A 24,333-nucleotide genomic window follows, 5' to 3' on the forward strand; every position below is an offset into this window, starting at 1 on the left:
CCCTGTTACAGTCCATCCTCCCCTCAGCTGTCAAGGTGATCATCCAGGCACCCTTCTTCCCTCCAAACTGCAGTGTTTCCCTATCATCTCAAGGTTCAAATATAAAAATTCTCTGTTTGGCATTCAAAGGCCTTCATAAGCTTCATGCCACCCTGCCCCCTTCCCCCTCCCCACCCCCACTTCCTCCTTACCTTACGTCACCCCCACCAGCCTCTCAATATACTCTTCTATTTAGCAAGACTGGTCTCTTTGCTGTTCTTCCAGCAAGACACTTCATCTATGCTCTGGGCATTTCACTTGCCTGGAAAGCTCTTCCCTCCTCTTCTCTGCCTACTGGCTTCCTTCAAGTCCCAGCTGAACTCCTACCTTTTATAGAAAGTCTTTTCTGATCTCTTTTAATTCAAGAGCCTTTCCTCTGTTGATTTTTTTCCCCCAATGTATCCTGTACATAATTTGCATATATTTATTTGCATGTTGTTGCAAAGCACCATTTGCATGATGCATAATAAATATATATTTACTGACTGATTTTGAATGCCAGGACAAGGAGTTTGAGCTTGGTTGGCAACATGGATCCATTGACATTTATTGATCAGAAGACCAATGTGACCTTATCCATAAGAGAAGTTTTTCTGGTATCAATATGAAGGCTAGATTTGAGGTGATCAGATTCTAACTGGAATATTATTGTGTTTGGTTCTGGGTGCTACATTTTGGAAGGACTTTGATTAGCTGGAGAGTGTCCAGAGAGAGATAGCTATAATGGTTAGGAGATTTGAGTTCCTGCCATACCATATCACTTGAAGAAACTGAGGGTGTTTAGCCCAGAAATGAGACTTAGTGGGGATCTCATAGGTGCTTCAAATTTGAAAGGCCTCCTGTGAGCAGAGAACTAGGAACATTAGGCAGAAGTTGCAAAGAAACAAATTTCGGTTTAGTTTAGATTAATTAAAGCTATCCCGAAGTTGAATGAGCTACCCTGAGAGATACTGCCTTCCTATTTATTGGAGTTCTTCAGGGAAAGTGTGAATGACCACTTATTGAATATATTTTAGAAGAATTATTTTTCAGGTATGAGTTGAACTAGATTGTCTTTAAGGTTCCTTCCAACCTTTCAATTCCCTGATATTGGCAGTAGGGAGACTGCTGGTCGTCTTACTACAGGTGTTTGGTAGTGAATGATTGTTTTTAGGCATTGAGATAGAGAGGAGGAAGAGATGTTGCACACTTGAACTCACCAAAGTTAGGTAAGCAGTTAGTGAATGTAGGGAAATGAATCCCTTCATAAAGGGATTGAATCTCTGATGTTAGCTTTAGCATTGTCACGCTCTAGCAGTAGGGCTAGAAAAAACTTAAGATCATGGCAGTCGATCCCATCACTTCCTGGAAAATAGAGGAAGAAGAAATGAAAGCTGTGTCGGATTTTATATTCTTGGGCACATAGATCATTGCAGATGGCAACTGTAGCCATGAAATTAAAAGACACTTGGTCCTTGAAAGGAAAACTATGGCAAATCTGAACTTGCATACTTGCAAAGACATCACCTTGCCAACAAAGGTCAGTGTAATCAAAGCTGTGGTTTTTCCAGCAGTAACGTGTGGCTTTGAGATTTGAACTATAAGGAAAACTGAGTGCTGTAGAATCAACACTTTAAAATTACGGTGCTGGAGAAGACTTTTGAGAGTCCCTTGGACAGCAAGGAGATCAAATCAGTTGATACTTAAAGAAATTAACTTAGATTGCTCATTGGAAGGACAGATACTGAAGCTGATTTTTTTTGGCTGTATAATGAAAAGACAGGACTCATTGGAAAAGACCCTGATGTTGGGAAAGATTGAAGGCAAAAGGAAATGGACAGCAGAGGATGAAATGGATGGATGGTGTCGTGGAAGTAACAAACATGAGCTTAGATAGACTTTGGGAGATAGTGGAGGATAGAAGGACCTGGCATGCTGTGATCCATGGGATCACAAAAAATCAAACATGACTGAATGAAGGAACAACAAATAAAAGCAGTAGGGCTAATTGATTTGAGGTAGTATAATTGATCACTTTGAGTGTGAAGGGAAGGAAGTTACCATGCATTTGATTTCCTTTCACTTTCAAAAAAATATCTTTATAGGTATTTATCTTTGGTCCATTCACACTTTGAATAAATATAGATTGTATATAGAGTATTTGAAAATGTTTATTAGTATGGGGTGGGGTGGAGATGTAGTTTTTAATGTTGAGAATTTTGAGAATTTTTTTTCTAAATGGGGGAAGAAAATTGTCTTTAAGATGGTGTGACATATCTAAAGCTCACTGGAATCATAAAAATAGAATGTGGCTAACAGATTTCCTTAAAGATTAAAGGAAAAATTCAGTTTCTAACAGTATCAGGGGAAAAAAATTGAGGCAGTATGGTGTAAAAGATAGAGAACTAGCTAGTTGAGGAACCAGGAAAACCTCGCTTCAGCTCCTGCCTCTGACATCTAATGGCTCTGTGACCCTGAGCAAGTCATTTAACCTCTTACTGTTCTAGGGAATTCTCTAAGACTCAGTTATAGAGAAGGTGCCTTCTTGTATTAGTAGAAGAAGGTCTCATACTGACTTTTCTATACTAATGAAGTATCAGGTCCAGGCTTTATCTCCATGAAAGGAAAAATAGGTTTGCTTTTCCTATCATGTTGGAAATGTATTTTTCTCTAATTTTCTGTTTTTAGAATTTTACTACTGTAAATTGCTTTCTTAATTAAGCTTCTAGGGTATGTAGTGTTCATCATGAAACTTGACAGATTTATGTCAAAATGTATAGTTTTAAGTGAAATTTTTCTTGTATCATTACATTTTATTTTAGAATTATACAATTGAATACTTTTTAAAATTTGAAAAAAACTGTTTAATGGCTTTAGAGGCTAATGTTTGACCACATTGCCTAGATGTGAAGACTAGACAGTAAAACCTAACCATGTAGATTTGTTGGGGATGTATGAGGGAAAATTGAGCAATAGAGGAGGTTTTATCCTTATATAGCAAAAAGACTATATTTACAAATGTTTTTAGAGAAATGCAGTTTCAAACTAGGCAATATTAATCCAGAAAGCTATTACTTTAATGACTAGAAGAGAATGATTTGTAGTTGAAATGTCAAAGCACCAGACTAAAGAATTCTAATGTCTGATTTTTTTTTTTATGTTGCAATTACATTTCTAAAAATATGTTCATTGTTTCTTCTTAGGGGCTTAAAAACTGTTACCTTAAATAGATAAACAATTTTCTGTATTTTTACATTATTAGTTTTCTTAGCAAACAATTTTTAATAGTTAACACTAAAGTTAATCAAACCAGTTAGACTAGTTACCTTTTCCTAATTATCACAAATTTTCCATTTATGTAGTCAGTTAGAATAAATGAGCTTTGACTGTATCATAAGATTATAGTTGTTGCTTAAAATTCAATGATTGATTGCTTTTGTTAAGGATTATAAACATCTTAAGTTATTTTCAATATAGCTTTTTAGTCTGCCTTTGTTTTGGAGTACTTAAAAAATCCCAAAGAAATCCTTAAATCTTGGTTATTTATTCTCCACTCAACCCTAATTGCCTTGATCCTCCTTTCTTTCTTTCTTTTTTTTTTGTTTGTTTGTTTGTTTTGGTGAGGCAATCAGGTTAAGTGACTTGCCCAAGGTCATACAGCTAGTAAATGTCAAGTGTCTGAGGTCGCATTTGAACTCGGGTCCCCCTGACTCCACAGAGCTTTATCCACTGCGACATATAGCAGTGTCTTTTCTTAAATAGCAACCTACTAATTTACCCAAATCTTTTATGGTGATGTTTTTTAGGCCTCCTCTGTTGAAGGATAGAACCATGAAAGACAAAAACTATTTGGTAAATCTGTTTAGTCTAGAGCATTGATTCTCAAAGTCTAGTTCAGGGATGAGACCCAAAGGGAGTCCATGAGATCAAAACTATTTTCATAATAATACTAAGACTTTTAAATTTGCATTCACTAGTATGGAATCAAGCTTTCTTGGACAGTAGATTATTGAAATAATTACAGATTAGCTCTCTGTATGATAAATTCCTAAGGATTTTCCAGATTTTTTTGAGTCTGAAAATTTTGTTGGATAGTACTTAAAACGAATGTTCCATCAACTAAGATTTAGGGCAAGGTTATTTGCATTTATTATGAGATTTGTTTTTGTAAAGGTTAAAAATCAGGGCAAATAATCTTTTGTGTCTGTAAATATGAATAGGTTACGTGAAAAAGATAAACTAAAATCTAGAGCAAGTTAAGGCAGTAAAATTGAAGTTTTATTTCCTCTCCAACTTAACTCTTTGGCATAAGAGCTTGCAACTATTACTTGGTTCATTACTGTTTCTGAAAAAAACAAAAACAAAAAAACAAAAAAAACAACACTCTCACTTTTATTTAGCCAACAATAATTTCTGTAGCACCCTGTGTTTCAGTATGTAAATCTAGAAACCAACAGAGCATGACTCTGGTGTTATCTTTTTCTGAGGTGAAGCTAGTAACTTTTGTTTACTTCCTAGTACCTCCCTCTCCTTCTCAAGCCATCGTTAGCTGCTACTACTCCTCTGTGCTCACTGTGAAGACCCCTCAGCTGGGAGCTTTTTCTCTGAATTTTTTTTTTTAGAAAATTCCATGTCCTTTATTTGATAAATATAGGAACTTAATCATGGTCATTCATTTATATTTTTATATGATCATAATTATAGTCATGCATCTTTAATTATGTGTGCATATATGGGTGTATATACAAGCCCATTTATCTGCATGTATTTCCAAATTAAAATTTAAAAATTAGGATTTAGTAATAATTTAAAAATTTCCAAATTATTCCAAAATATTGTTACATTTTTAAAAAAATAAGCAAATTATAACATTGTTGCTAAGCAGATTAAAATTTTGCTTAATATTACTAGGACATTTACATAAAATATGAGCCCAATCCAATCCAATACACATTTATTAAGCACCCACTATAAGCACTGTGCACCTCACCATAAACCATCTGTGGCTACTAATTAACTGTAATGTTAAATGTGATAGGTTTAATGAAAGCCCATTTTGGAATAGAATCCAGATTTAAGAGATGCCCTGATTTATACAGTTTATATGATTAATTCTTGATTGTTACAAGCTCTTCTCATTTTGACCATTTTACCATTAATGCCAGAGTTAATTAAGGCAAGAAGGAAGGAAAAGTATGATTCAGGTCTATAAATTTTAATACTTTCATCTTTTACAAAATACTTGCTATTGAGGAAAATAGAATTATAGTATCATAGATTTCACACTTAAGGAACTTTAGAAAGACCAATCCCCACATTTGACAGATTAGGAAACTGAGGCCTAGATAGGTTATAGTCCTTTTCAAAGGTTGCACAAATTGTAAATAGCGGATCTGAGATTTGAACCCAAATATGTAAATTATAGTTACTAATCTAGTTGTTTGGCAACCTTCATATTCTCCTAAAAGCAGCAAAGGATTGGGGTTAGACACTTGAAGCAAACATGGAAGTAGTAAGAAGCTGTAGCCATTAGCTATATAAGGTGATATTAGAAAAGCACAGCAATGTGTGACCATTTTATTATGGGGATGAACAACACTAACCATTTCAGTAGTTCCTGAATTATATTGTAATATAACATTTAGTAATAGAAATTGCCTTGGCTTATCAATAAATTAGGTCCAGTGTATTGTGTGTTGAAGTTTATGTATCCTGTTAGGAAATTATATAGTCCATTTTAGAAAAATTTCCATCAAAAGCGGTTAGGGGTTTTTTGTTTTTTTGGTTTTTTTTGTTTTTTTTGCAAGGCAGTTGGGGTTAAGTGACTTGCCCAAAGTCACACAGCTAGTAAGTGTCAAGTATCTGATCTGAGACTGGATTTGAACTCAGGTCCTCCTGACTCCAGGGCCGGTGCTCTATCCACTGCGCCACCTAGCTGCCCCTGGTCAGTTCTTAAAGGGATAAGTTTCAGTTATTTGGAAAATTCCCAGGATATTTTGTTCTTGGATAATGCTGGATAAATAGAAACATTATAAGTATATTGTTAGGGGAAAGTCTGCAATCTGCCATCTTCTTCGCAGTAATAAATAAAGTAGAAAACAATTTAGTCTAAGCTATAACTTTCCCTCTCCTGAAACATAATAACATATCCCTTCTCTCTTTCCCCTCTTCTGCTTACCTTCTCTGTTCTCTCCACACATACCACCCCCCAAGTATAATCTTACAATCTAAACACTAGAAGTTTGTAAAGTCATGATTTATATGTATTTTTTCCCCCATGATGAAAATTTCTTAGTTCAATTCATAGGAAGGTTTGCCTAGGTTGAAGTCATATTTGAGGGCTTCTTAGTTACATTGAGCAGATGGTATAAATCCATACCTATGTTTTAGAAGTATGAGAAGGGTAAGGTTATTGAGGTTTTGGGAGAGAACATGATTTTTGAAGGATAGGTTACTTTGACAATCAGTACTTAAAATACTCTTTGTTTATTTCTTCTTAATCCAAATCCAGTGTCCTTATCTCAGAGGAAGAAGCGTCTTTCCTTTTCAAAGCTAACCAACCCCTATATTTGCATCCTAGATTCTGTACTCTTTTGTTTCTTCTGTGTTTTAGCTTCATTATTTTTTCTCATGAATTTTTATTCTGTCTTTTTTTTTTCTTTAAGACTGAGTCTCTCATCTTCCCAGGGTGAAAGTACAGGAGCTACTCACCAACCTGAAACTATTTTTGATCAGCATGGGTGAGCTTTGACCTACTCCGTTTCTAACCTGGGCTGGTCCCTCCTTGGTGACCCCAACTCCTGAGGGTGTCCGTATTGATGCTGAATTTAGTGTGGACACTCTTTTAACAGAACCCACGGCAGCTCAAGACTCCTGAGCCTAAGAGATCTGCCAGCGTCAATCTTTGTGGTAGCTGGGATCACATTTTTTTCAATGGCTTTTTATCTCTGCCTGCAAACACATATAAAAGAACTTTTTCTGAAGTGCTGCTCTTGAGGTGCTATCCTCTAATTGTTTTTATTCCTCTAGCAGATGTTTTCCTTTAGTCTATTTATTTCCTCTATTTTTTTATACCCTTGTATTCTTGTTCTCTCGAAGGCCTAATCTCCCAAGTGCAATGATATTTTCTCATTCTTCATTTTGCCTGACCTCTAGGCTTTGATCTGATGCTGATCAACCTCTCTTCTTTGAAACTTTGTCCTCCTGTGACTTTTTTATATTGAACCCTCCTGGTTCTGTGATAGATGGGGTAGTAGAGCACTGGATGTGGAAGCAGGATGAGTTGAATTTAAATCTGGCCTCAGAAACTTAATAGCTCCATGACCTTGGGCAAGTCACTTAACCTCTGTTTGCTTCAGTTTTCTCAACTGTAAAATGGAGATAATAATAACACATCTCAGGGTTATGAAGACAAAATGAAATAATATTTATAAAGTGCTTTGTAAACCGTAAGCACTATATAAATGCTAGATATTATTTATGAGCTTTCCTGTTGTTTTGTTTTTTTGTTTTTTTTTAACTTTCTGTTGATTCTTTTATACCTCCTTTGGCTTCTCTACACTGGAGTTTTTAAGGGTTCTACCCTTAACTCTTTTTAACACTCTCTTCCTTGTTGAATTCATTGTTCTAAGGCATTAACTTTCTCTTTTCATAACCTGGAGTCCACAAATTTGTTTTTAATATTTTGATCATTCTATTTCAATATACTGTACTTGTTTTCCTTTGTAATCCTATGTATTGTATGCATTTAAAAAAAAATTCTGAGAAGTGATCCATAGGCTTCACCAGACTGCCAAAGGAGTTCATGACACAAAAAAAGTTTGTGTCTTTTCAGTGCCTCCCCAGGTCTTCATTCCAAGCCTCAGGCCCAGCTTTTTAACTGCCTGCCAGAAATCTGTACCTGAATGCCTCAATGGTCCTTCAAACTCAGTATCACAAATCAGACTTAGGAAGCTATAGTTTTCATAGGTTCTGTAGTTGGAAGGGAACTTACAGGTTGGCTAATCTAACCTTCCTTCATTTTACAGATGAGGAAACTGAAGCCCAGGGTGGTGCCTTGTCCAAGGTAATACTAACTAGTCAGTCAGCAGACCTTTCTTAAGTTCTTACTATATAGCAGGCACTGTGCTAATGGAGGAGAAAACATGCAAATAACCATATTACAGACAAAATATAAATTTTGACAGAAGGTAGTCTCAGAGGAAAGGGCCTGGGAAGGGCAGGAACTGAGAATGGCCTTCTCTAGGAGGTAGGATTTGTCCTGAGTCTTGAAGGAAGTCAAACCATCATAGCTGAATGTAGAGTATTTGGTGGAGAGTAAAGTGAAAGAATGCTGGAAAGGTTCTAAGGGGCCAGGCTGTGAAGAGCATTTAAAGCCAAATGGGATTTTATATTTGATCCTCGAGTCAATCAGAGAGCCTCTGGAGTTCATGGGGAGGAGAGAGATCTGACATGGTCAGACCTGTGCTTTATGAAAATCAATTTGGTAGAGCTGTCTTTAAAACTTAGGTTTGGCAATTTAGAAAAACTATGGTATTTCAAAGACTTGATTTTCTTGGGATGCTTTTACTTTTTTAGAGACACACTCTCTCCTCATTAGTTACCCCACCCTGCTCCTTTTTCCAGTTTAAAACTAACCAACACCTCTATTTGTGTCTTAGATTCTATCTTCTCTCTCATCTATATGTTTGCTTCATCACTTATTTTGTCTCATGCATCTTTAATATCTGAAATCTTCTTAGCTGGAAATGTTTAGATTCCTAACTAATCTCTGGAAGCTTCCTATATCTGACATCAGGAATGGGAAACCAGTCATATTTACCTGATAGATGATCCTTCTCCCTGTAAAACCCCTGAATAGCATAATCCAGGTATTCCAGCACCTAAGAAGAAGTGACCAAGATGTCAGGAGAATGTTCATTATTTCCTTTCTTCCTTCTGCTATGGCCTAAAGATAATTTCACCTGAAGCCTCACACCTTTCCACTGGTTGAGTGCTTCCTGCCTCCTGTGGAGATTTTGTTGTACTCTTGTTCTCTGGCTCTGTTTTGGATGTATTCTTTGCCCATCCCTCATTGGCTCAAGTTAAGATACAATCCTCGTATGGGATGTCCCAAAAGTCTTAATGCAAGCAGGAGCATAAGGAGTAGGGTGTACATAGATTATTAAAACTTAAAACTGCACCAAGACTTTTGGGACACCCTGTATACTGCATGGTATAAAGGCCTATTGCTTTCAGCATTTATTGTCTGGTCTGCCTCTTGGAGAAACTTTTTTGAGGAAACCCCAAAAGCAACTTTAATATTTTGGGATATCACATCTTAGAGCTCCAAAACCATTATTCTTTTTACTGTAATATGCTATCTCATTTTGTTCTTAAAATCTATTTTTTTTGACTCCTTTTTTTGGGGGGGGGAGGTTGGGCAATGGGGTTAAGTGACTTGCCCAGGGTCACATAGCTAGTAAGTGTTATATGTCTGAGGCTGGATTTGAACTCAGGTCCTCCTGAATCCAGGGCCAGTGCTGTATCCTCTGTGCTACCTAGCTATCCCTCTCATGACTCTTTTTTTAGTCAATGGCAACAGCCTTGTCCCTGTCTCCTCAAAAGCCTTGTCCCATCTTAAGCTCTTCTCCTTTGCCCCAGATATATTGCAGCATCCTATTGCATATCATTTCTTTTGTATCTGTCCCCTCCTCCATATTGAATTTGCTACTCCCCTCCTTTAGGCCCTTAGTTCACCTAGATTATTCTGTCTCAAAACTAGTCTGCTCCTGAATCCATGCTGCTCATGTTAGCCAATTCTTTCTACAGCACAGCTTGAGTCATTTCATCTTCCTACTCAAAAACTTTTACTCCCCATCACTTAAGTAAAATTTAAGTGATTTTACCTGACTTACCTTTCAAGATTTGTCCTGCAGTTACATTTCTAGCTTTCTCTGTTACTATTTTTCTTTTAAAACACTCACTTCAACTAAATTAAGTGTTGTTCCCCAGGTGTCTTTTTTCTTTTCTCTTAACCCTGACTCTAATTCTCTATACTTTATATAAATGTATATATAATATGCTTTTTTGCATGTCCTTTCAAAGATTTAGGTAGAGCAACATCACAAAAATATAAATTTATTAAGAATCTCAGGGCAGTTAGGTGGCATGGTGGTTAGAGCGCTGGACCTGGAATCAGAAAGACTCATCTTCTTGAATTCAAATCCAGCCTCAGACACTTACTAGCAATGCGACCCTAGGCAAGTCACTTAACTGTTTACTTTAAGCTGGAGAAGAAAATGGCAAACTACTTCAATATCTTTGCCAAGAAAACCCCAAATGGGGTCACAGAGAGTCAGTCATGACAGAAATGACTCAACAATAACAAAAGAATCTGTTTGCTTTATGAATTTTCTAAAATTTTAATTTATTTTATTGATTATCTTCTTTTTTTACATAACCTTTATTTCCCAATATATTCTTAATTTCTCTTTCTTCCCCTCTCCATCCATCATGTTAACCTTGTCTATGATTGTATTTAGTGTTTCACACACATAGTTTCCCATCTCTTCAGTGAGGATGAGGAAATACTTTTTTATATCACTTCTTTGGAGTGAAACTTTGTCACTATAATTTGACAGCATTCAGTTTTGTTGTAATCGTTATACATTTCATTTTCCTGGTTCTGTTTACTTCCCTTTGCATAGGTTCATATAAATTCTCATCTTTCTTTCTATTTTTTATTCATAGTTTCTTTTTTTTAAAAAATTGATGAGTTTTATTTTATATTACAGACATTTACAGATTACTCACACTTTGTGAGAGGTCTCTTGTAACAAAGTAAAACTAATAATAATTACTTCATCTGAGAGTTCATGCAGCAGTTTGAATATGTAATACCCCTTTACATCTCTAGTAAAAAAAAAAGTTAGAAATCCATTTTCTTTCCCTTCTACCTGCCATTGAAAAATTTCTTGTAGCATATGACTCAGTGTCCATATAGGAAATGTATGTACAAATATGTACCTACACAGATGTGTATACACATACACATATACATAACACATACACATACACACATGTGTATTTGCACTGTAGTTGTATTTTGTCGTTGAATTGGGTAGCATATTTTATCATTGGTCCTCTGGAATCAAGCATGGTCATTGTATTGATCATAGTTCTTAACTTCAAAGTTGTTTGTTTTTACAGTGTTGTGTAAATTGTTCTCCTGGTTCTTCTACTCACTTCATTCTTTATATTTTTTTAAAAGTCTTCAAAATTGTTCATTTTATAATATGGATGTCATAGTATAAATTGTTCTTCTGATTCTGCATACTTTGCACTCTGTCAGTTTATGTAAGTCTGTATCTTTTAAAAAATCATCTATTTCTTATTTCTTATTGCACTGTATTACTCCACCACAGATACTAAAATAATCACAAATTATTCAACCTTTCCTCAGTTGTTTGATGTCCTCTTAGTTTTCAGGGTTTTTTGCCACCACAAAAAGAGCTGTTATAAATATTTTTGTAAATAAAGGACCTTTTTGCTCTTTTCTTTACTCTGGGTATAGACCTAACAGTAGTATAGTTGTATCAAAGGCTATCATTCTAACTTTTTGTGTATAATTTCCAGTTGTTTTCCAGGTTGTATCTATGAGTAGGAGAAAAATGCATGACCAACAAAGAATAGAGAGTATTGCAGAAGATAAAATGGATAATTTTGATTATATAAGCTTGAAAGATTTTTGTACAAACAAATCTTAATAAAATTAAAAAGGGAAGCAGTTAACTGAGAAAAAAATCTTTGCAGTAAGTTTTTCTGAGATCTCGTTTCCAAAATACATAAGTAACTGATTCAAATTTGTAAGAAAAAAGAACCATTCCCCAATTGATAAATGGTCTAGTGAAATACATGAACAGACAGTTCTTACAACCTATACTATCTGTAGTGTTAAAGGATCCCCTAAACTTGTCTTTTGGGTTGCCATATTTTCCAGAAACATTGGACCCAGAGCATGCAAAGGCCCCAAAGTGTCAAGGACAAAGCCGCCCCCACCCCACCCCAGCTGATAAAATTTCTTGTTTGTACCCCAAGCTGAATTTCCTGTGTGTCCTTGGGAGGCAAGATACGCAGTAGCCAGTCTGTGCAAATGCTTGTACAGCTTTGCAGATAATTGGACCCTCCTATCTTCATAGTCTAGCACAGGAGTGGAGAACCTGTAGCCTTGAGGCCACATGTGGCCCTTTAAGGCCTCAGGTACAGCCCTCTGACCTTAGGAGTTGTTATATGAAGTTTGGATTCAGTCAAAGCGCCACACTTGAGGACCTAGAGGGTCACGTGGCCTCAAGGCTCCTGGTTCCCCATCCCTAGCTGGCAGTTCCCAGGGGAAAAGAATGCAGCTTTTGCTTCACCTTGCTTTTCCCCTTTGAGAGTGGTTTTGTGCCCCCCCGCCCCTGCCTTTATTGTGCCTATCCCTTCATGTTTTCTCCTCCTTTTGTTGTACTGTCATAAATATGCAAGCTTCTGTTAGGACTGTGAACTCTTTGGGTTCCACATGCATGTTTATTTCTCTTGTAATAAACTTGGTTTTCACATAAGTCTTATGATGTTGTGATTGCCTGTTGACAGTAGCTAATATGAAAAGAAATGCCTCATTTTACGAAATGCAAATGAAAGCCATTCTGAGGTTTCATCTCACACTTTTCTATTGGCAAAGATGACAAAAAAGGAAAATTATAAATGTTGAAGGCTGTGGAAAAACAGGCACATTGGTCACTATTGATGGATCCATAAATTTGTGCAGCTGTTCAGAAAAGCAATCTGGAATTATATACAAAAAAGTTCATCATTTCTTACATTGCTTGCTTCTGTACTTTTGTTCATGCTAACTCTTTGCCATTCTGTCTGTTTTTTGAGTCTGGGTTTAGATTGTTGTTTACTGTATGAAGCCATTTCAGCCAATCAGAAGTAATTTGTTCTCCTTCTGAACTACCATAGCACATTTTACCTCTCATTATTTTTTCATATTCTACTTTGTATTATATCTGATCTGTTGCACTGTATTGTTAGTCTCTTGGTGGAAGCTTTATGTCTTAATTATTTATATTCTCCACAGCACCTTACCTTCCTGCTCCACATAGTTTCCACATATTAGGTACTCTTTAAATAATGATTGCAGTTGTTTTTTGTCTCCTCAACTAGACAGTAGATTCCTTTATCTATACCTCCCCTCTCCCAAAGTATTATTGCTTTGTATATAATAGGATCTTTGTAAAAATGATTGGAATTTCTATTCAAATGGAAATAAAATTTATGAGCCAAATAGAATTTGTAAAACTAAAAATTGTAGCTCTGTCACAATTATTAGTTTTATTACTGGTAATCCCATTTAATCACTGGAATATGGAGTGTGGTACACTGGAAAGAGTTTTTAATTTGGAGTCAGAAGACCTGGGTTCAAATCCTGCCAGCTCTGCCTTGGTGGCCTTGGATAAGACCCTTAACCCCTCTGACCTCAAGTTCCCATCAATAAAATGAATGAGGTGGACTAAATGACCTCTAATGTGCCCTGTAGCTATTATATGAAATTATTAACATTTTTGATGTAGCATAGTGTTTTCCCTTAAGTTTGTTATATTTCTTTTGTAGGTTTTAGTTTTCTCCAAGCCATATGAATCCCTTGCAGTTTTTGTTTCTTAATTTTTGGGAGATAGTGAACATTTAGTTTGAGAAGATATTAAAAGTTCATTTGGTTTACAGTCCTGTTGAGGGAGACAGTTTAAAATTCAGACTTTAAAGGAATTTAAGTAACTGGAACATTATTCTGAGTCTTATGTGTACTTTTTAAAACAACTGAATCTGTGATTTTCTTGATATAGACAGTATCCAATAAAAATACTTCCTCCATTAAAGTAGATCAGCAACTGTTCTGCCAACTACAGTTTTAGGCAGTTACTGGGATTGTTGAAAAGGTTGAGTTAACTTGCCACAGGTCACAAAGGTAGAAAATGGCAGAGATGGGACTTGAATCTAGATCTTTCTGATTTCAGGGCTAGTTCTCTGCTACTCTCTGTTGCCTATATAAAATATATTCTTTAAAACAGATTTTTGATTAATAAATCTCAGTGTTTATAGGTTGTGAGGGAAGTTGTATTTTTGTTTTGGCTTTACATTTTTTAAAAAATTAATTTATTTTAGTTTTCAACATTCATTTCCATAAACTTTTGAGTTTTAAATTTTCTCCCCCTTCCTCCCCAAGATGGCATGCAATCTGATAGAGGCTCTACATACATTCCTATTAAACATATTTTCACATTAGTCATGCCGTAAAGAAGCATTAGAACCAATAGGAGGAACCACAAGAAAGAAGAAACAAAACAAAACAGAAGAGAAGAAAAAAAAAAGAGCAAATGGTATTCTTTGATCTGCATTTCAACTCCATAGTTCTTTGGATGCAGATAGCATTTTCCTTCATGAGACTTTTGGAGATGTCTTAGATCCTTACGTTGCTGAGAAGAGCTAAGTCTTTCAAAGTTAGTCATCACACAGCGTGGCTGTTACTGTGTACAATGTTATCTTGGTTCTGCTCACTTCACTCAGCATCAGACCATACAAGCCTTTCCAGGTTTTTCTGAAGTCTGCTCTCATTTCTTGTAGCACAATAATATTCCATTACATTCATATATCACAACTTGTTCAGCCATTCCCCAATTGATGAGCATCCCCTCAATTTCCAATTCTTTGCCACCACAAAAAGAGCAGCTATAAATATTTTTGTACATGTGGGTCCTTTTCCCGTTTTTATGATCTCTTTGGGATACAGCCCTAGAAGTGGTATTGCTGGGTCAAAGGATTTGCACATTTTTACAGCCCTTTGGGCATAGTTCCAAATTGTTCTTCAAAATGGTTGGATGATTTCACAACTCCACTAACAACGCATTAATGTTCCAATTTTCCCACATCTTCTCCAACATTTATCATTTTCCTGTTTTGTTATGTTAGCCAATCTGATAAGTGTGTTGTGGTACCTCAGAGTCGTTTTGATTTGCGTTTCTCTGATCAGTAGTGATTTAGAACATTTTTTCATATGACTATCGATAGCTTTAATTTTGTCGTCTGAAAACTATCTGTTCATATCCTTTTGGCTTTAAATTTTGCTTATATCGGTGGTTGTTATATTTGGTTGCCCAGTAGGGGTCCACTGACACTATGTTATTCTGTGGTGCAGTGTATTTGTGTCTAATTAATTGCTGACTGGTGGGCTTTCTTGATTCAGAAATGTTTGAGGAAGATTTAAGGATTCACAGCAACATCTTTTAACTGGTAATTATTCCAGAGTCCTTTTCTCAAATGGGTCCAGTCAGGGATTTTGAATTTGTCCTGGAATAAATAACTCATAATCCATTAATTTGTATTTGCTTTCCTTGGAAAAGTCTTGAATTATCAAATATTTTTTAAAGAAATACATTGACGCATTGAACTTGTAGCCTGCCAAAACCTTTGGATTTGTGTATTTCTGTGTAAGTATGTATGTGGTAGACTGCTCTTTAGCGAAGATTTTCCCACTGTATCCCCTGAAATTGAAATTATGGACCTATGCCACACTTCTACATTTAGCTGTAGTTTAACATGCTAGTATTTTAAGGTCCTGACTTTGTCACTCAAAATGTTAGCTAACCCTGTTAACTGTGTCATCTCTAAATTTAGTAATTATACTATCTATTAATCTCATCCAAGTCATTGATAAGAATGTTAAATAACACAAATCTGTGGAGCCCTTCTGGAAAGTTTCTTTCCTAGTTGATCTTACCTTCTCTTGCTGTCTGGCCATTCAATCTGTTATGAATCCACCTAACTTTTCCTGTTGTCTTAACTTACTCTGCTTTATCTTGTTCATAAGAAAGACATGAGGAACTCTTTCAAATTCTTTGCTAATATCAGTTACAGTATTTCACTGGTTTACCAGTATGGTAGTACTTTCAATAAAGGAAGTGAGCTTAGTTGGCTTAGCCTGTTATTGATGAACTTGTGTTCAATACTTTCTTTGGCAGAAGTGCGCTTTTAATAATACATTTTAGAATATTGTTGGAATCTAAGCTCACTGGTCTGTAGTTTTCAGACTCCATTCTTTTCCCTTTTATTGCACCTCAAACATTTGTACTCAAATCTTCCGTATTTTGGAGTTTTTCAAAGATTGCTATCAATGCCCCAAGAGTCATCTTTGCCAATTCTTAACAGTACTTTGGAGTAAATGTAATTAATCTATAATATAATTCTTACCTGGTGGCTTGAGTTCATCAGGGGTAGTCAGGTATGCATTCTTTTTCCTGTACATTCTCTGTGTGCTTTCTGTTTTTACATAACATTTATTTATGACTAAATCATTCCCAGTGAGATTTTCTTTTAAAAAAAGAAATTAAACAGTTAATCAAAACCAGCAAACTCATGAACCACATGTGACCATTATCCAGTCAGCAAACATATATTATGTGCCATATAGAGGCAGCTAGGTGATTCTGTGGATAGAGTACTGGGCCTGAGTCAGGAAGACCTTAGCTCAAAGCTGGCTTCAGATACTCACTAGCTTTGTGACTCTGGGCAAGTTACTTAACCTCTGTTTGGCTAATCCACTGGAGAAGGAAATGGCAAACCATTCCAGTATATTTGCCAAGAAAACCCCAAATGGGGTCATAAAGAATGGAACACGACTGAACAATAATAAATATGCCATATATTGGAGTAAGCTTGTAGGGGTACAAAGAAAGGCAAAAACAGTATCTTCCTGCCCTCAAGGAACTCACATTCTAATAGAAGAGACAACATGCAAATAACTGTACATATAACATATACATAGTGTAAGTGGAAGGTAGTCTCAGACAGAAAGCATTTGTCGGGGTAAGGGTGGGAGCAGAAACTTAAGAAAGGCCTGCAGAAGGTGGAATTTGAGCTGAGGCTTGAAGGAAGCCTGTATATGCAGTATTCCACCTCCGTTGTTCTCCACTTTTGTAATTAAGAGGCGGTACATTTTTCAACTACAAAGATCATAGATGTTTTCCTGGAATTCTTTGTATTTGTAATTCCTTATGGTTCAGTAGTATTCAATTATGTTTATATATTAAATTATTGATTCTTTGGACATCTAGGTGCTTTCTTAATGTTGTCTTATTCTTCTTTCCTTTCCCATACCACATCCACTTAGTTGCCAAATTTTATTGATTTTTCTTTTGTGACATCTATTGTATTTCTAATACAATGGTGCCTAATAGTGCCACCCTGCTAGTTCAGGTCCTTATTCCCACACATAGGCTGTACCCTCTGAATGGAAAGAATGCCTTCCAAAACTTGATTTTGAGGAGGACACCCAGCCCAGCCATATCTTCATTTCCTACTCATTTGCATGAGCCAGGCACCACCTTCCCTCATATTGCCTCCCTAACCATCCAGCTTCCTTTTGGGTATAGTCTTCCCTTATTAAATTTTAAACTTTTTGAAGGCAGGAAATGTGGCACTATCTTTCTTTTTTGGGATTTGTATCCCCAGGGCATAGCACAGTACCTGGTACACAGTAGTTACTTAATACATTTTTGTTGACTGACTACCGGAAGCATTACTCTAGATTAGGTGTTCTTAACCTTTTGTGTGTGTGTGTGTGTGTCATGGACCTCTTGACAGTCTACCAACGTGTATGAACCCCTTCTTAGAATAATCTTTTTAAATGCTAAAATAAGATACATGGGATTACAAAGAAAGCCAATTATATTAAAAAGACTTATGAAAATATTTTTTAAAAGTTCATATACTCGAGAAGAACCCTTGCTGAAGGTCTTTTTATATTTCATTAGGGGCACCAGTGTGGAACTGTGGCTCATCTATTATGTGTAACTAGCCTACCTCTTTTTGTGGTCATATATTTCTTGTAAATTATCTCTTATGCTACCACTTATTGAATGTCAGTTATTATTTGGAATATGCTGCAGTCTACTTGTACCCACCAATTGTTTCTCTACTCTCCATTCTTTAGATTACCTGAAGTTTGGGCATGTGTGCAACATTACCCAGAGATTTGAAGGGTGGGGTTGGGTGGAGGTGAGGAGTTGGGTTGACCTGTCTTGGAACTCTGAAATTCAGACAATTTATAGTCTTAATTGCCTGAGGCACTGAGAGATTAAGTAATTTCCCAGGATGGCTACCAAAGTGATATTCCTTGAGCACAGGTCTGGCTGGTACTGTCACTCTCTTACTCAGTAAATTCTATTGACTCCATTACCTCTACCTTAAAGTAAAAATTTTCATGTTTAGCTTTTAAAGCCTTGTACATTTTGGCCCTAGCCTATCTTTCCAGCTTCACTGGACATAACTCCCCCTTCCATTCTCTGCAGTTCAGCCAGAATGACCTTCTTTCTGTGTCTCAGACATAGCACTCCATCTCTCGTTTCCATGTGTTTATTCTAGCTATTCCTTGAGCTTGCACTGCCTCCTCACCACCACCTCATAGAAGTCTTCACTCCTTCAAGACTATAACACCTTTCCTTTTTCCTCCAACCAGTAGTCCTCTCTTTGCTTAATTTTCTATTGACTTATATGCATACTTACTCATCTTTATAAAATTCTTTTGAGATTAATTTACACACATGATGCTATTGTTGATGAAAATGATGGGACAAGCAAGTTTGTACAAATAATTTTCTGCAGCAGACTGCCAGATTGATGTTTCTAAAATCTTCATTGGCTTCCCATTCTTACTGAACAAAGTCTGAACTCTGTTGCCTGGCTTTAAGGTGTTCATGTTCTAGCTCTGACCTTGCTTTCCGGTACATTTATCTACATAATCTCTTTGCTCTAACACTCGTAGTCCACTTATTCCCTCAATGTCATGTATGTGCTTGCCTCTCTAATACAGTGTTAGCTGAAATTTATATCTGTGTTTTACAAATGAACAAATTGAGGCTCAAGTTTGCATTGATAGTTTAGACTTCACCTGAGAATGTTTTTCATGACATTTTAATAATCCACAGGATGGAAGTAACACTACAAAATTGGATCTTGTAATCTTTTTTCTTCTTAAACTTCCCCAGAACCGTAAATTGGATTTTTCCACTCATTTATGAATATTGAAATGATCACTTTGTAACTATTTGTGCTTATCTCTCTACTAGGATTTTAACATTTTATAGAACAAAGCACAGTACTTAAATTTTTTTTTTTGAGGTAGGTGATCTTATCTACAAAAGTAATATAGATATTTATCTATCCCAGTGTAGCATTTGCTAACTAACCACTCTTGAATTTGTGGATAGTGAATTTCTCTCTGTATATTGTATGGTTTGAATTTAGTTCAGTGGTTGCTTTTTTTTAGCTTGTTTTGAATAATGGAGAAGATGGGCACATGGGCTTTTGAATTTCTCTGAATCTTAATGCCTCAGGAATTGCATTATTCTGGACTTTATCATTGTACTGACATACCTCACATCCTTCCAGGTGACTTCTCAAGCTTTTTTTCATTTGTCTGAAGTCATAAGATAGTTTTTATACAAATCAAGAAGTGGGATATTGAGCTTCCTTTAGAGTGATTGAGGTAGTGTTTTTAAAACCTTTTCATTTTGATCACCTATTTCTTACAAATTTCTCTGCCCTTAAAAAAAATTCTGTTTGATAGTCTGGTTGCGTCATTACCACGTAATTAACCATGATTTTGATGTTTATGATAGGCATTTATTAAATACCTAATATGTAGTAGGCACTGAGAAGATTTAAGTAGAAAAATGAGGCAGTTTCTTATCTAAAGGAGAATCTATTGAACTAGATGCTGCATCTTGGTTTTTTAAAAAAAGCTTTATCAATAAGAGATTGAGGCAGTTAGGTGGCACAGTGAATAAGAGTACTGGGCCTGGATTCAGGAAGACTCATCTTACTAAATTCAAATCTGGCCTCAGAGGTTTACTTGCTATGTGACCTTGGGCAAGTCACTTTAATCCTATTTGCCTCAGTTCCTCATTTGTAAAGTGAGTTATAGAAGGAAGTAGCAAACCTCTCCAGTATCTTGGCTAACAAAACCCCCACACGGGGTCATGACAAGTCAGAAATGACTGAAGCGACTGAATAGCAAACAACAAAAAAAATGAGATTGAGAAGCTGAGTCCTAGAAAGCCTAAGTGACTTATTTAATGTCATCTACGTGATTAGTTGTTCAATAATACATAGAGAAAGAGACTTGACTATAGATGCCAGTAATATCCCCATTTGCTAAAGAGGGTAAGGTCTCCCAAGCTCTGGTATAGAGTGAACATTCTTGCTTGTCTTTTCTATTAACTTTTGTTAAATTTAGAATATTATACTTGAGACTTAATTTCTGATAAATCTTACCAGCTTTTAACATAGATGATGTACACTTGACAAAAAGAAAGGCATTTTCTTTTAGTTCTTTTTTAATTTGAATTTTCATATGAAATATATTGATATTTTGTCAACTCTGTTTTGAGAGAAAATGTTTTGAGTGTAGATAGAAATAAGTACTTTGCACAATTTACAAAATAACATAACTTCTTTGAATTCTTTCCCTCTTCGTGTTTGTTTCTTTATGTATTCTTTTGTGTGCTACAAACCCTAACTGTATTATTTGTTAAGTTCATGAAATCATTTGAAATTAAATTTAGAACTCTGTATTGTTCCTTGAAAATGTACAAAAATGCAATGATGTTTTTTGTCAAACCTTTCAAATTTAGATGGCAGCAAAATAATAGGAGTTTTGGAAAGTGGCAAAGTGTTTCCAGCTAGATGGGGCAGAATAGGTAGGGTTAGTTTTTTCTGTTTATTGGGAAACAGATGGAAAGACCAAAGTGTTCACTAAACATATATTAAATATTTTCTTATCTAAGCTCCTGCATATTAAGATTTAAATGATAGTGGTTGTATATTCATTAATGCAGATGAAGAAAGGAAGGTGGGGCTTACTTATAGTGTACCATCCTTTTTGTGGCCATTTTAGATAACGAATAACATGTAAACTATTGGCTTTTGAATTTCTCATTTTTATTTTTTTGGGGGGCGAAATTTATAACTTTACATGTAGGACCCATTTAAAGAGAAAGGATATGAAATTCAAAGTTTGGGAAAGTCTGAACTGTTTTCTTCAACCCATGGTTTCTCTCATAAACATTAGGAAGTAAGATAACTTGGAATCATTGGCACATGAAAGGGATATGATGAACAAAATTATTCATGTATTTTTAGTTAAAAATATACCTGTTTTTGCATCTACAAAAGCTCTAATTTAGTAGTCATGACACTTTAGTATGTCCTGGCAGTGATAAAAGACACTTATTTACTGGTTTTTGTTTTTCAAGGAAAATGAGAATAAAATATGTTCAAATGTACACTCCAAGCTTGTATATGGGGGAACGAGTGTCTGTTGTAGTTAAGAAGTGAATGCTATAATCAAGGTAGATAGAAATAAACAAAGCTGGAAGGAACTTAGTCTCCCTCTCTTATTAAAATCCCAGCAACAAAACAAAAAAGTTAGTCTTGTTTTGGTAGAGGAATAGAATTTGAAAATGTAAAAAAGTAACTTGGAATCCCTTCTATCCTATTGAGGCACAGAGAGATTGACATGACCAAAGTAAAATGTCTAAAAAGTAACAAGGCTCCTAAATTACAGTCCTTTACCTCTTTGCATTATATGCTGTTGTCATTATTCATTAGGCAGTCACTGATCAGAAATTCATTTATGTCTGAGAGGCATGGATAAGCCAGGAGTCCCAGTCAGGAGGTTAGTTAATAAAAGGGCAAGGTGTGTGAGTACCAGAAATCTGAATTAATAAACCAGAGTCTAGTCAAGGTTATCTGGAAGGAGCAGATGATTTATTGGATCTTTATTGTATATGGAGTCAGGACATTGTTTAAACAAATGCCAGCTCTATTACTTTACTATCTTTGTAACATTAGATTAGGCACTGAATTTCTCAGGACCTCAGTTTTCTCATTTGTAAAATGAGGAGTAGATTTAATCATCTCTTAAGATTTTCAAGCTTTGTATCTGTGATGCTACTTCAGGTCAAGACAGAATCCTAGAGAACAGCTCAGGTCAGAGTTTAGTTCCAAGTATGTAGATCAGCAAAAGTATGAATGAACAGATGGGTAGCAATCTTCTAAGTAGGAATATCTAATAAATGTCTTAAATATTAGGCTGGAGGGATGAAGATCCCAAGCTGGAAGTTTGGGGAAACACACAGACTCAGAGGGGCAGACACAGAGGAGAGATCACAAACCTAGGTAGACAGAGAAGGGACTAAGTGGTAGTTACAGAAGACCAACAGTAAGAATGGCCCTGATCTTAACCCAGTGGTTTTTGAGAAAAGCCTGATCACAGGTTGTGCTTAAGGCCAGAACTAGGATCAAATAGTGTGATCTGAAACCCTAAATGCAGACAACTGAGCTGAGCTTCCAAACAGTTTCTAACAACTATGCCATGTTGTCATTGTGGTTAAGCTATCTGTTGGATAGCCAAGAAGTTGACTTAGTGAATGGTAGATAAAAAAGCACCTGGTGAAATCCAAAACACATAGTCTCTCAACAAATGAATTTTAATGTTTATTTTGGAAGGACTTAGATGAAGGTTGTGGTTTGATCAAGTTTTATGTCACTATTCATTTAAATATGTGAGCAGAAAATTTATGACCATATTTTTCAGTATCATAAAGGAAAATAACACAAAAGAAAATTTATAATCATATTTTTCGGTATAACACAAAGGAAATATTCTACATGGGGGAAATAAGTAAGTGAATTCTGAATATTTAAAAAAGATTATAGCTCAGAATTATTAGACTTAAGTTGAATTCTTCATCCATACACATTTTTGGTCAAAATTTTTTAGAGGCATAGTTTAGGTCTTGGGCAATTTAATACTTTACTCTATAAAAAGACACCCTTGTGTTTTAGTTGAAGAATTTCTCTTAACAGAAGCAGCATTTTAATTTAAGTAGGGTATTGTCAGTAGAAAGATGTCTGGCATTTACATAAATTTTATCACTTTTGCAGGATTAGTCTTGCTTTGTATTTAAAGACATGTTCTTTTTCTTTAGCTCTATTCCCTGAATGACTACAAGCCACCTATTTCCAAGGCTAAAATGACACAGATTACTAAGGCAGCCATCAAAGCTATTAAGGTGAGAAATCAGTAATTTTTCTTAAACTACTATTGTATTTTCAAAAGAAAAGATCAGTCTTTACAACTGAGAGACATTTTTGTTCCCTGCATATGTACTTCATAGAGATATATACTACTAAGTTTATATGATATCTTAGAAATTAGCCTAGACTTCTGGGCAGTTACGCCTTATTGGTTTGAATATAGGCTATATTCCTCTGTGACTTCTTTGAAAGGAAAAAAAGAATACGCGCGTGCGCACACACACATATATAAGTATTCACTAAAAAAAATGATAGTGATTTTAGACTGCCCTCAGGTTTGCTACTAGCTAGGTTTGGGGAAAAGTACTGCTTTATATTCAGACCACCATGATTGTTAAACTTGAAAAAAGCTCTAAATAGGAAGTTTAGAGTTGTTGGGATTGGGTTGAACAGAACATAGTATTTGTAAATCAGTAGATTGATTATGGACACTTGATAAGTCTTCATTAGAACAATAATTATCCAAACACAAAATGTTTACATTGTTTTCTTTAAGATAGTTTACATATTCTTAGATACAGGGTGTCCCAAAAGTCTTAGTGCAGGTCTAAGCTATATCAAAAAAAAAAAGAACACCTTAAAACTGCAGGAGGCTTTTGGGACATCATGTATAAGAAGCTCCCATTTATCTTGGTTTTTCAAAAAGCCCAAATAATCAGATTTTTTTTACTTTTTGCATTGACCTTATGAGAGAGCAAGACAACCAAACTGGTATCAAGTTGTTTTTTTTTTCTTCTAAAAAGCAATCTGTAGGGTATGCCATAGTATAGTTGTATAGTTATCATTATAGCCTAAGAGCCCTTATGTTCTGTATTTAAAATGTAGTAGTCACTGATGTTCATAAAGAAACTCTACTCTGGAAGGAATCCAGAAGCGATTTTGGGTTTATCAAACATTTTCCATAGTTTTAGTGTTAACTTTATTTTTATTGTATTTTAATTCTTTTAAATTGCAGGTTTTCCTCTCCGGTACAATGAGGGGTTTGGGGTAGATGCCCTTCTTGCTCCAGCAGTTTTGTAGTTTTAATAATGACATGGTTTATATAGAAACTTATGAATTTATTCAAAGAGATTTAATCTAATTCCTCCACTTCTCCAGTCATTCCGCATAAACAGAATTATATTATTCCTTTTTTTTTCATGA

The 24,333-nt window shown here is 35.5% G+C and overlaps 1 protein-coding gene across 4 annotated transcripts in view; it reads left to right on the forward strand.

Moving 5' to 3' along the window:
- The window catches only part of LOC114031506 (protein SCAF8), a 209,876-nt gene that overhangs the window by 10,187 nt on the left and 175,356 nt on the right, over positions 1–24,333 (forward strand). For all 4 annotated transcript variants that reach the window (XM_027846618.1, XM_027846619.1, XM_027846616.1 and 1 more), the window contains exon 2: positions 23,082–23,165. In XM_027846618.1, the coding sequence (XP_027702419.1) occupies positions 23,082–23,165 (84 nt within the window). The remainder of the gene's footprint in view (positions 1–23,081; positions 23,166–24,333) is intronic.

The sequence above is a fragment of the Vombatus ursinus genome, unplaced genomic scaffold (assembly GCF_900497805.2).
Source record: "Vombatus ursinus unplaced genomic scaffold, bare-nosed wombat genome assembly UNPS02015175.1, whole genome shotgun sequence".
NCBI lineage: Eukaryota > Metazoa > Chordata > Mammalia > Diprotodontia > Vombatidae > Vombatus > Vombatus ursinus.